This window comes from Mustela putorius, unplaced genomic scaffold (assembly GCF_011764305.1).
Source record: "Mustela putorius furo isolate JIRA1106 unplaced genomic scaffold, ASM1176430v1.1 tig00000224_pilon_pilon_pilon, whole genome shotgun sequence".
Lineage (NCBI taxonomy): Eukaryota > Metazoa > Chordata > Mammalia > Carnivora > Mustelidae > Mustela > Mustela putorius.
Window position 1 is genome coordinate 16,955,959 of NW_025421321.1, and position 13,804 is coordinate 16,969,762.

Genomic DNA, 13,804 nt, shown 5'->3' on the forward strand with positions numbered 1-13,804 from the left:
CACACACACAAAAAACCCCCCACAGAAAACCAACAACAACGTACCATCTAAGCTGTATCAATGATAGCACACGTTGTCTTACCTCATTAAGAATGGCCCAAACGGCAGAATTCTGAATAACTGAAAGTCGAAAGGCTGAAATGGGGTTTAGGCTAGGATCCACCATTCCTTCGGCAACACCATTCTCAAATTTTCCTTCAAAAGAAAAATCAACACATGTTGGATAGCCTGAAATCAGCAAGCATAAAGTATCATGGACTTAAAACAGGGAAGAAAAACACCAAAACATTTCCAGTGGGTGTCGTCAAGATGGGCCTGGGTGAATTTTTTCCCTTCTTTCTACTTTTATTGAACTTTCAAATTTCTCACGAATTGTATGCTTATGCACCTAGTAAGAGAGGCAGAGCTATACTTTCTCTTACTGCAAATTAAATGTGTGTGTGTGTGTATGTTCTTGCATCAAAAATATTTTAACACGCAGGTTTTTAATAAAATGTGACTTAACCAAACCTTACCAAAGTGTACTCTTTACCATGGCTCAGTCCAACCCTTTGAAGGTTAAGTCAGTAATAGCAAATTTCAGTGCTTTCAGACATACCATAGAATGGTTGGCCTTGAGCAGGCACTCAATCTGTATGTATCCGTTCCCATGTCACATCTAGAAGGAATTAAGAAGTGATACCTCCTCCAGGAGGTTCTAATAGAAAACTGCTATTTTACAAATGACAAGTTGAAAAAGCTAGGACCAAGAGGTTCTATAAGAAGGTAGCATGCTCAATATCCAATTTTTCTTGCTGTGAGGAATTTATTAAAACAACAAAATGCAATGGAAAAAGTGACAGACAAATAGTTTGCTCCCATATCAGGTTGACACTTCTACACGGGAAGTGGGGGGAAAAATGTCCACAAAATTTTTATTGATGAAATTCAAATGATAAGAACCACCATGCAGGTGTACCAAGAAAAACATAATTCCTTTTAGGATGGTGGGGGGGTTGGTTAACATCATTCAGTTAACTGGGATTCAAAGTGATCTTCCTCATTAAAATCGATCGTAAATGTTCATATGTTCATATGAATCCATGAGATTTTACATATTTTATCTTGACTAATTCCTTTCACACAGCCTAGGTGCTCCACTAGCACGTGATTTTACTGGAGCATATTAATCACTTGGAGGGTATGCATGGAATTCCATTAGGTTCTTCTCCTCAATACTTGCCTTGCAAGTGTTACTACACTGCAGATGAGTCACTTTTGAGCAAAAGTCAGGTGGAAGCTTCTTGATCAGTCTGATATTGGAGCTCAAATAATCACGGTCATCAGTGGCTTGGCTGGAATAAAAGGTCTGCACGGAAGTGCTATTTTTCTTGTAATTTTAGCTTGAATAAAACATTATCAAGTCTGCACCAAAAACTAACTTTCTAAGAGATAATAGTGGTAAAGGGCAGTCTTGGGAAAAAATTTCAATAATGTTCCTAGGCTTAAAAAAAAAAAGTTCTTTTTCTGTTTTGCTTTGTTTTTCCATTTTAAAATTGATCACAGCTAAGCCCCAGAGCTGCTGTGTGGTCCAGAAGGTCATACTGTTCAGTTCCTATCTCTGACAAAAATTCACAGAACTGATCATGGCAGAGTCCATGAGAATGAATCAAGTTCACTGATGACGCTGCTGGTTCAATAAAATAATAATACATGACAGATTCAAGTAGTTCCTGTAAAGTACCAGATGAATAATAAAATAACCACTGGCTTCACTTACATTTCCACAAGCTCTGTACACGTATCCAACTAAGCCTTCTTCTTTATGGATATCTTCACCACCATTCAGTGTAACACATTTCACTTCAGGTTGTACTCAATTTGTGTTTTCTCAGCTTGTTGGAAAATATTCTTGCCTGTACTTGGTTGCATGCAGATTTTTCAGAGGCCAATGCTTCGGTTACTTCAAGGTTGGCATTGACTCCAAATAACAACTAGGCAGGACCTATAACCTCTATCAACTCATCAAGAGACCAGGAAACAATTTGCTTTTTTTGTTGTTGTTGTTGTTGTTTTTTAATGGAAATGATAGAATTCAGCCTTTTTTTTTTTTTCTAGTGTTACCTAGTGTTTTCTAGTGTTACCTAGGGCAAGAAGATTTTTTAGGCTTTCTTTGTACTGCAGGTCTAGATCCAATTTCCCACATATAATTATATTTGTTATGACTTTTTGTGCACTGAAATACCCCCAGATACTGTTCACTAGCAGGATTTCTGACCGTGATCTTGCAAATATCCCCATCCAAAAAGGTACAAAATGCATTAGTGTATCTAATCCCTCACACACACAAATGCACAAAGACCAGGAAAAAAAACAAGAACAAAAACAAAAAAAGGAGTGTCAAGCATTTGGGAGTCAACTAAGTAAAGAACATTTAGTGATAATCAGGATTAATTTTGAGGAAAATGACACTATTGGGGTTTTAGAAAGAATAAACACCTGGCATAACGAAATATTTGCAGTATTTTTTCCACCTTCTATGAAGGAAGCTGTTTTCCCAACAAGATGTGAGTATCTGTTACATAAATATTAAATATAATTCTTCAATTTACAATGGGGAAGAAACCTTCAAGCACTCTAGGGCTTAAATTTATTTTCTCTTTCCAACTCCCCCCCTTTTTTAAACATATCCATTTACCTATTTGTGTATATATGTTTATATTTATATATACACTTTATTATTTATTGGTACTCTATGTACTATGTACAATGTACTTGTTATCAGTCTGACTTCAAAAAAATTCTATTTTGCCAATTAGTAGTAATCTTACAATGATATACATTTAGTTATTACCTTCCTGTCTTGTGTTCTCTTGTTTTCATGTAGTTAATGTTAAAATATGCTATAAATACCATATCATATTATTAACACTTAGGCAGTCAATGGTCTTGCTTTGTCTTCTGAGTGATCGTGTTCCCAGTGTCCTCAATTCTTCAAGCAGTTGGTTGTGAGTGAAAGCTTGATGGTCTTAAGTTTATTTTATCTGCACACACATCTTGGCTGCTCCAATTAAATACTACATAACATACCCTTGGTCATTGGCTTCATTTACTTGGCTAACACCCGAGTCACCCCGACACTCACTCTGGTTACAGCCTCATGGGCATTTATTTCTGGGAAGAAATTCTGCTGTCATGAAATACTGTCCATTAAATCTTCTGATTTCCTGACCTCTGCTTTCCTGTGAGTTGGGAACAGCGTGAGTGCTCAGGATGGCAATGTGTTCCCCAGACCAGCTGTCACATCACGGCATAATAACCATGGCGATCTGCCATGCGATCTGATCAAATACACCACATTTTCATGGTTAAAAAGCACTGGCATTCAAAGTCCACTTTCATAGTTTTGGCATCATGTGTAAGCACTGGTTATCATTATGATTATTATTTTCTAAACATCACAGGATGGTGGTGTGCGGTGACACGGTCATATCATAACTGCATTGCCACTACCTGGAGCGCCCCAGCACCACCTCCTTCTTGGCTGCAAACTCTCGGCTCTTCTCACCCGCTGGGGCGTCAGAGCGCAGGGACCGCACAGAAGTAAGCGAGCACCAATACAGTGTTCCAATAACTATTTATGGACACTGAAATCAAACCTTTTTATCATTTTTACATGTCACAATATATAATTTTCATTTTTTTCAAAACCATTGAAAAATAAAAACAAAAACAAAAAAATTAAACATTCTAAGCAAAAACAGGAAGTAGGGAGGGAAAAAAACCAAGAGGAAGAGGGCCAGAGCAGGACTGAGGCTATCTGGTGTGGAGATTATGCAGCCTAATCTAGAGTTTTACAAAATAATGATAGGCTTTTAGTAAGATATGTTCAATCTGAAAATCATACCAGAGAAAACCTGTAATATATTTTTTAGAGATTTATTTATTTTAGAGAGAGAATGCACACATGCGAGCCGGGGCAGGGCAGAGGAAGAGAGACAAGCGGACTCCACACTGAGCACAAGAACCCCAGGTCAGGCTCAATCCCACAACTCTGAGATCACAATCTGAGCCAAAATCAAGAGTCCTACATTTCACTAAGGCACCCAAGTGCCCCCAAGAAGACTTGTAGTATTAAACGTATTTCTTATTTAAAAGTTATTAATAATCTTTTTTTAAAAAAAGATCTTACTCATTTATTTGACAGAGAGAGATCACTGAGAGGATCACAGAGAGAGGAGGCAGAGAGGCAGGCAGAGAGGAGGAAGCAGGCTCCCCACTGAGCAGAGAGCCCGATGTGGGGCTCCATCCCAGGACCCTGAGATCATGATCTGAGCCGAAGGCGATGCTCAACCCACTGGGCCACCCAGGCGCCCCTATTAATAATCTTATTTCATGAAAGTATGTCCATGCTGGGGCTAGACTTGGGTGGGAAGTACATGCTACAAAAAAGTATTACTGAATTATTGAGTTAGGCAGGGAACTTAGGGCTGAAAAATACTGTGAAACTTGAAACACTTTAATGAGGTATCATACTATCATCTGATGAGCTCGTTTAATTAGAAAGGTAATTACCTAATGGTGTAACTGGCCTCTTTAAAACACCTGCATCCAGGACACACCTGAGTGAGACAGTCAGCTAAGCAACCAACTCTTGGTTGTGGCTCAGGTTGTGATCTCAGGGTTGTGAGACTGAGCCCTGTGTTAGGCTCCAGGGTCTATGGGGAATCTGCTTAAGACTCTTTCTCTCTCCCTGTGCTTTCCCTCTGTGTGCATGCACACACTCTTTAAATAGGTAAATCTTAAAAAACAACAACACGGGCACCTGGGTGGCTCAGTGGGTTAAGGCTCTGCCTTCAGCTCAAGTCATGATCTCAGGGTCCTGGAATCAAGCCCCACATTGGGCTCTCTGCTCTGCAGGGAGCCTGCTTCCCCGCCCCCAACCCCTGCCTGCCTTTCTGCCTATTTGTGATCTCTGTCAAATAAATAAATAAAATCTTTAAAAACAACAACAAAAACAGTTTCACCCAGGATTTTATCCTGCAGATATACTCTCACATGTCCAAAAGACTACAAATTGTAGCAAAAACTGCCAACAACCATCCACCACTAGGGGACCGGCTATGCGAATTTTGATATGGTAATCCATGGAAATACTAGGCAGCCAATTAAAAGAATGAAGAAAGAATACGAAGAATAAAGTACAACAGAAGATAATGTAGCTAACGATCTACTTGCACTCAACACAGAGACACTCTCATACATGTGCAGAATTGTTCAAACAAGCATTCTTTATAATGGGAAAAAAAGGAAACAAACTTTATAAACAAACAGGAGGACAGACAATGATATATCCACTGTGAACACTTACACAGCAAGTAAATGAATGAGCCAAAGATACACGCATCCACATGGATGAATCGCATGATGGGGCGAGAAAAGAAACTGTAGACTATGGAAGGTTATTATTTCGCTCAGATTTAACAAGCAAAATAACACTGCGTGTTGTTCAGGAATACATCGTACATACATAGTAGAAGTGGACACGCAAATGGTAACCACAAACCTTAGGACAGTGGTTCTCCTTGGGTGGGAGGGGGAAAGAAGGTATTAGGGAAGAACAACTGAATTGGCAAATCTTAAGCCAAACACACAGATGCTCATTACACTATTATTTGTATCTTCTGCGCATCTGAAATGTTACGACCTTTTGGAATGTTCCTCTTTCATATATAATACTTGTGTATTTGATCGGGGAAAAGATGCAGAACAAAGGACGTACAGCATGTTATCATTCCTGTGTGATTGTGTGTTTTTAAAGAATATACTCGTATCTCTTCATTTCTGAACAGATAACTTCTAGAAGGACACAAAAGCCTTAAAGGAACTGCCTCTGGGAAGCACTGGGGAGGACGGAAAAGAAGAGCAGAGGAGACTGAAATTCACGTTTTCAGGTTTGCGTTTGGTGCCACGTGCCTGTACCAGCTTCCCGAACAAGAAATTTAATTTTTGTTCTTGACCCAGTGAACTGGTAGGTCCACACTGAGAGACAGGAAAGAAGGGGGAAAGGAAGGAGGAGCTTACTGGAGAGTAATTAGAACTCCCAATTCCTGGGACTGGCCGAGACTTGCAGGGTCACGCCCTGTGGGGCTCCCCCCCACCACACCCCGACTGCGCACCAGTCTGTCCTTCCAGTGTTTCTCTGACAGGGCTCTTTGCCTCACAACTGGGGCTGACTAGAAAGTGTCGAGAATAGAGCTCCAGTCTCACTGAGCTCAGGCAGTGTGGGGAACGCAGTGGGTCAGGTGCCTAAAGCCCCAGACTTTTCATGTTCTTACTCAGATTCAGATTTTCATGAGTAATGTCTCTCCATCTGCTCTATGTTTTTGAAAATCGTTTTCACCAGGTACGGCTGTTCCACTATGAGGAAGGTCTGCGAAGCTATTCCACGAAGGCATACTTAAGGGAGTGGAATTGTTTCATACTCAGTTGAAAGAAATCAGTTGCTCCTTATTTCTGATGCACCTTTTCGTTATACAAGGTCCTAGGCTGGCTGATTTACACTTTCTCTTCTGTTCTAAACATGTTTGAGCTGCTGTCTTAGATGGTCATTATCTTCAAGTTACTACTGATGGTCAATTTCCTATGCTTTCCTAATCTAGAACACAACAGTCTCAGAAACTAAATAACGGACAAGTAATAGGGTTAATAAATGTCTTGGATATGCAGCCAAGTTTTTGTACATTTCTAGACATAACCCAAATACGAAAATAATGAAGTTCATCTATCCACCAAAACTACACAAAAACTAGGGTTATCACACAAACCTTGTAGCAGAAACCATGACACCAGATGTGAAAACTCTCAAGACAGTTTTCTGATTGTATCTGTCCTGTACACCGACAGTGTAAACTTACCAATATTCTCTTCTGCCTACCACTAAGAAAAGCATTACTTTTAAGAAAAAGAAAATACATCCTCATTCACTTTTAAGAAAAAGAAAATACATCCTCATTCACTGAGTTGACAGCCATCCAGCAACAGAGCGTATGTTAACTGCAAGAGACAGCCAAGGGCCATCGCCGCCTGCCTTCCCCGCCAAGTGCGCGGGACTGCACTGTGACAGGTGACCGCGCTGTGACAGGGGACCGCCCTGTGACATGGCAAGGCCGCACAGTAAAGCGCACGCAGTGTGTTAGGAAAAGCAGACAAGAGGGGCAGCTGCAGTGTTTAACAGAAAACGAGAAAGCCTTCATTAGGAGAAATACCAGGTGGAGAAAATGGCCAGAGGCACAGCCGCACATGAGCGCAAGGAGCATGAGAGGAACAAGAGACTCAGGACAAGGGAAACTGAGAGTCAAAGGAAACATGATGTGAAAGTGGATGGAAGCTAAGGAATGTGATCATGGAAAGGTGTTAAGATCTCTCTCCAGGCTAACATCGTGGCAACAAGGACGCTTTAGAAAGGCAACTGCTGGGGTTCCGGGCAAAGCGAGGGGAAGGACGCAGGGAGAGGCAGTCCTTCTCTGGCCCAGACCCAGAGGCAGAGGCCTGAGCACCAGCCCAGGGCAGGTGACTAGGCATTCCCAGATGGACCTATTTTATGCTAACAGACAGTACAAAGTGGGGTGTGTGTTCAGAGTGTCTCCCAAGATTGGGCTTAGGCAACCAGGTGAACAGTGATAGCAAAAATTATGGTGGCCGAAAGGTACGACCCTGGCACAGATTCTCAGAGCAAATGGCGGTGTGGCCATATCAGAAAGCATCTCAGGGGGTGCCCGGGCTTCTGCCTTCGGTTCAGGTCATGATCTCAGGGTCCTGAAATCGAGCCCCGCATGGGGCTCTCTGCTCTGCAGGTGGCCTGCTTCTCCCTTATCCCCACCCCCTCTGCTTTGGTGCTCTCTCTTTCTTTCTCTCTCTCAAATAAATAAATAAAATCCTTAAAGAGAGAGAAAGCATCTCAGTACAGACCTGAAGCTCAGGAAGGAGGCAGGGGCTAAAGGCACAGAGCTTCTGGCACATGGATGTTGCTGGGACCCTGCAAGTAGCTACCATCGCCCGGTCAGAGAGGGCAGGAGGCAGCTGAAGGCAGAGGATCTAGTAGTGACTATCAACCATGAAACAGAAGGTGGGGAGAGAAAGAGGAACCAACAAATGAACCTCTGATCTGAAATCCTGGTTGGGTCAAGACAAAGTATGAAACACGAGAACCCACACAACTTGGGAGGACATTGGTAACTATAACCCTAAAGTGCTTAACATCCAACGAGAAGTTATAATTACTTAGGAGTTAGCCCAGAAAAGTCAAGGACATTCTACTAGGTTAAAGTAGGAGGTATTACCTATTCTGAAATAACCATCTTCTAATCGTTTGTCTTTGGTTTCTTTGCTTATTTCCAAACCTTCACTCTAAAATAGAACAAAAACATTAACTTTGCAAATCATTACTTCTATTTACAACAGATCTAATATATCTTAATAAACATAAAAGTGATGTTTGCGGCTCAGCTATTTCTAAAAAAGAAAAATGTCATCTCAGTCTTGAATCTTAAAAAGTTTATCAATACAAATATTCTTTTATATATAACTATCTGAATCTATGTATCTTTCTAGATTGGTTAGAAAATTTAAATATATAAATATAAATAAATACAGATAATGATACATTGATTAGAACATTTAAATTTTAATTAATTTAAATTTAAACCAATTTAATAGGGTTCATTAAAAATAAAAAACTGTGTTAACCTGAAAGAAAACTAAGCACTCCTTAAAGACCAGTAAATTAATTTTGTGTATTAAACAACAGGCATTAAAACCACATGGCATTTGGGACTCAAAATATAAACACCAGTTAAGCATTAAAGTAAAATGATGATTCACTTATTTTCCTAGTAGGAACTTCCATGTTATTTTCCAACAGGAAACAAAATGGAGGCTCTATGAATAAGACAGATGGGACATATACTAAGTGTTCCATAATCCAAAAAAAAAAAAAATTAATCTTGCTTGTCATGAAGGTCCTGCAAATGAGAGAATTTTCTTTCACCTCGTCAGTAAGGATAACCTCAAACCAGGTCTCCTGGTCTTAGTTCTGAAGAATTAGGGGAAAAAACAGGCATACCTTTAAAGGCAAAACTTCCACAGTTGTGTTGAGCAGGATATCTCCTGGATGTTCTTGGTTGCCGCTGTGGAACAAGTAACTGAAAAGACAAACATAAAAGTATGAGTCAGACTAGACTTGACGAAGATTCAGGAAGACGGCCTCACCTCATAGTGAGTTTTCCCAGCAATGCTTGGGTTGAGCGGGGACTGCACCAGGGCGCGTAGCAAGGGCATGTTACTGTTCCGAATAGTTGCAGGGAACCTAAAAACTCAAGGATTCAACCCTGAGGGGATGTGTTAATTCCTTCCATCAGAAGGGGCATGTGTGGTGCTTGACGAAATAATGTATTTAACAGACTTTAAGAAAAAAAAAAAAAAAAAGACAGATTTAGGTTGCGGTTCACACTGTTTTAAACATACGCTATGCTCGAGGAGTAACTGAAGCTGCAGCACCTACAGAATACTACTGTATCTTGTGCCCGAGAAAATTTTCACCAGGACGGCCATGAGCCATGGCAAGTTCAAAGACTAGCTTTATCCAATGCAAATAATTTCAATATTAGGAGCCTGAGAGTAAATTAACCAATTCCAAATATCTGAATAATTCCACTTATCACTATGAACAAACATCTGAACAGCAACTATGATCAATCTAAAATACTCCCGGGGTATGAGGATAATGTCCTCAGGTTCTGACACCCTGAAAACCAGTGTGTGTGTGTAAGTGTATATGGGGAAAGGAGAGAGGGCAGGCGGGTGTCAAACCCAGACAGGGCATGCAAAGCCTATCTAAATCTAAACTGAAAACTTAAGTTTAGGGGCGCCTGGGTGGCTCAGTCTGTTATGCGGCTGCCTTCAGTTCAGGTCATGATCCCAGGGTCCTGAGATCGAGTCCCCACACCAGGCTCCTTGCTCAGTGGGGAGCCTGCTTCTCCCTCTCTCTCTGCCTGCCTCTCTGCCCACTTGTGCTTGCTTTCTCCCTCTCAAATAAATGAATACAATCTTAAAAAAAGAAAAAAAAAGATAGAAAACAACTTTAACTAAGTTAAACAGTGAAAAGTTTAGATTTAGAAAGACCTAGATCCAAACCCTAAGTCTCTCATTTATTCTCTCATTTAGAGAATTCTTACATTTAGCAAGTTACATTAGCTTTCTGAGCCTGAGTTTCTTCTAAAAGTGCAGAGATTCTCACCTCGCGGGACTGTAGCAAGTTTATGAGTTTATGAAAACTGACAAAATACCCTGCCTATTCAAAGTACTCAGCAAGGAGCAGAGACAGGAGGCTAACGGTATACAGTATAGTATTGGTGGGCAGAAATCATCTGGGATGAAGACCGGATTTTCCAGTGTTACAGAGGGAAGGGCACCCTCAGCTCCCTCTAGGCTACGCCAAAGATTAATTCCAACATTTTCAGATGAGAGACACCTTTTTTTAAGACATCTTTGACTTGAAATGCTACCTGCTATAACTTATGGGCCACTCATGACCTCAGCTACAGACCAATACAAAACAGAGGAAGCCACTTTTTTTTTTAAGATTTTATTTATCCACTTGACAGACAGAGATCACAAGTAGGCAGAGAGGCAGGCAGAGAGAAGGGGAAGCAGGCTCCCTGCTGAGCAGAGAGCCTGATGTGGGGCTCAGATCCCAGGACTCTGGGATCATACCTGAGCTGAAGGCAGAGGCTCTAACCCGCTGAGCCACCCAGGCAGCCCAGGAAGCCACTTTTAAGAAAGGAATGATGGACAGAATTTGCCATTCAAACAGACTGATTCAGAGGTGTTTACTATGAGATTACAGCGGAAGAGTCAGTATGATCTACAAAGTTTAATATCAGAAGAAATAAATGATGGTATAGCCGACAGTGGGGAGAATGTGCAACTATTAAAATGTTTACAAGGGGCACCTGGGTGGCTCAGTGGGTTGGGCCCCTCCCTTCGGCTCGGGTCGTGGTCTTAAAGTCCTGGGATCAAGCCCCACATCAGGCTCTCTGCTTCCCCCTCTCTCTGCCTATTTGCTATGTCAAATAAATAAATAAAAATATCTTTTAAAAAAGGTATTAAAAATGTTTATAAATCATTTATGACAAATTATGATGGAAAATATAAGACATAAAATTACATACAGACCATAATGGCTTTCAAGGTAGAAAGTGCCAATATGATCACAGTGGTATCTATGGGGTTGTGATTTTTTCCCTCATTTTTTTGTATTTTAAAACTTTTTTGTTAATCAAAACATATCACAATATGTAGTCAGAAAATATTTTCCCTACCACTTAATTTCTGTACTGATAAATACAACTTCTGCTTTACGCCCCCCCACAGCAAGTCCATTATTATGCAAGTCAAAAGTGATTCCTTTTCCCTATTCTAGGCAAGGTGGGGGGTCTCTCCATGAATTCTGAGAAAATTCAGATATACTCTGATTTTAAAAGAACTGTGTTTTATAGAAATGGGTCCTCAGGGGCACCTGGGTGGCTCAGTGGGTTAAGCCTCTGCCTTCGGCTCAGGTCATGATCCCAGGGTCCTGGGATCGAGCGCCACATCAGGCTCTCTGCTCTGCAGGGAGCCTGCTTCCTCCTCTCTCTCTCTGCCTGCCTCTCTGCCTACTTGTGATCTCTGTCAAATAAATAAATAAAATCTTTGAAAAAAAAAAAAAGAAATGGGTCCTCAGTGGGATCATATACTTTATAGAAGTTTATTGTAAATACATTTGTTAACAAATCTGATCTCCAAAACAGGAGTTCTTTAGCAGATTCTTTGCTGGCACAATTTTAACTTGTTAAAAATAAACCAACAGAAATGGTCTGAGACTATTTGATTTATGGAGGTGAAAAAATTGTTTCTAATTGTATGATAACTCTTTGTTTAGAAGTCTCTGAGTATAGCTGACCCGCAATGCTACATTAGCTTCAGGTGTACAACACAGTGATCTGCCATCTCTGTGTGAGTCTGAGCTCACCACAAGGGCGGCTGCCATCTGTCACCATACAGGGCTGCTACACTGTCACTCACTGTATTCCCTATGCTGTGCCTTTTATGCCAGCAACGTACTCATTCCATCTCTGGAAGCCTGTAGCTCCCTCTCCTCTTCACCATTTTGCCCAACCCCCCCAACTCCCCTCCCCTTCTGGCCAACAGTTTGTTTTCTGTATTCACAGGTCTGAGTCTGCTTTTTGTTTGCTTGTGGGTTGTTTTCTTTAAGATTCCTGAGTGGAATTATGTGGTATTTGTCTTTCTCAGGATGACTTACTTCATTTAGCTTAATACCCTTTAGGTCCATCCACATTGTCACAAAAGGCAAGATCTCATCCTTTGTGTGGCATATTCCCTCATGGGTACATATACCACAGTCTCCTTATCTTCCCTGTTTTTCTACTGATGACACTTGGGATGATTCCCTATCATGGCCACTGTTAATCATGCTGCAGTAAACATAGAGCTGCAAGAATCTTTTTGAAGTAGTGTTTTCCTTTCCTTTGGTAAGTACCCAGTAGTGGAATTACTGCATTATACTGTACTTCCATTTTTAATTTTTTAAGGAACCTTCATATTGTTTCCCATAGTGGTTGCACCAATTTACATTCCCACCAACAGTGCACAAGGGGCCCCCTTTCCCCATGCCCCTGCCAACACTTGTTCTTTCTTGTCATTCTGATTTTAGCCATTCTGACTGGTATAAGGTGACAGCTCATTGTTTTGACTTGCCTCTCCCTGACACCTAATGATGCTGAGCATCCTTTCATCCATCTGGTGGGCATCTATATGTCATCTCTGGAAAAATGTGTCTTCAGGTCCTCTGCTCCATTTTTTAATCAAATCATTTGCTTTTTTGGTATTGAGTTGGGTAAGTTCTTTACATACTTTGGATATTAACCCCATTTCAGATATTTATGATGACATCTTTTTTTTTTCAATGTAGGCTCCACACCCAGCATAGACCCCAACACAGGGCCTGAACCCCTGACTCTAAGATCAAGACCTGAGCTGAGATCAGGAGTCAGAGGCTCAACCAACTGAGCTACCCAAATGCCCCTATGATGACTCTTAAGTGTGGTAAATACTACTTCAAAGTGCTGAATATCATACTATAAGTATAAAAATAAACATTAAATTTAACCTCAAAATATTATATATTCATAAATGTGAAATATTACTCCAAAGTATTTTTAGGTTTTTCCAGGGATAGTCCCATTGCCCAAAACATTTTTTTTTATTTTTAATTTTTAAAATAAACATATAATGTATTATTAGCCCCAGGGGTAGAGGTCTGTGAATCGCCAGATTACACACTCCACAGCACTCAACATATTGCCCAAAACATTTTTACACATTTAAATTCCTCTTTAGAATCAGTTTAGAGTAATAAAATAAAATCAATAACGTGATAACTATGCACTATTCTGAAAACCTTAAGTAGAATTAATCCAAATGAGTTTTTGTGGGTTCTAACAATGGGACACACCTCACACAAGAACACGTAACACAATGTGCCCCAGGCTACAGAATTATATTCCATTCAGGGATTACATTTAAGTGTACCACAGATGGTTTATAGTTTGGGGAATACACCCCAAACTGAAGAAAGGTTGGGGTAAATCATGACTGTTAAAAAACAGGCAGGAAAGAGTCCTAAATTCTGTTAAATGAACATAAATTCTGAAAAACACAAAAGGGTTATGAATTCTTCCACGGTGGTCTAAAAGCAAGCCAGCAT

General features: G+C 40.6%; 1 protein-coding gene across 6 annotated transcripts in view; it reads right to left on the minus strand.

The window, feature by feature from the left end:
* The window catches only part of MGAT4A (alpha-1,3-mannosyl-glycoprotein 4-beta-N-acetylglucosaminyltransferase A), a 155,903-nt gene that overhangs the window by 6,035 nt on the left and 136,064 nt on the right, over positions 1–13,804 (minus strand). For all 6 annotated transcript variants that reach the window (XM_004752879.3, XM_045077791.1, XM_045077788.1 and 3 more), the window contains exons 13-15: positions 9,104–9,182; positions 8,322–8,388; positions 83–195 (exon numbers count right to left, since the gene is read on the minus strand). In XM_004752879.3, the coding sequence (XP_004752936.2) occupies positions 83–195; positions 8,322–8,388; positions 9,104–9,182 (259 nt within the window). The remainder of the gene's footprint in view (positions 1–82; positions 196–8,321; positions 8,389–9,103; positions 9,183–13,804) is intronic.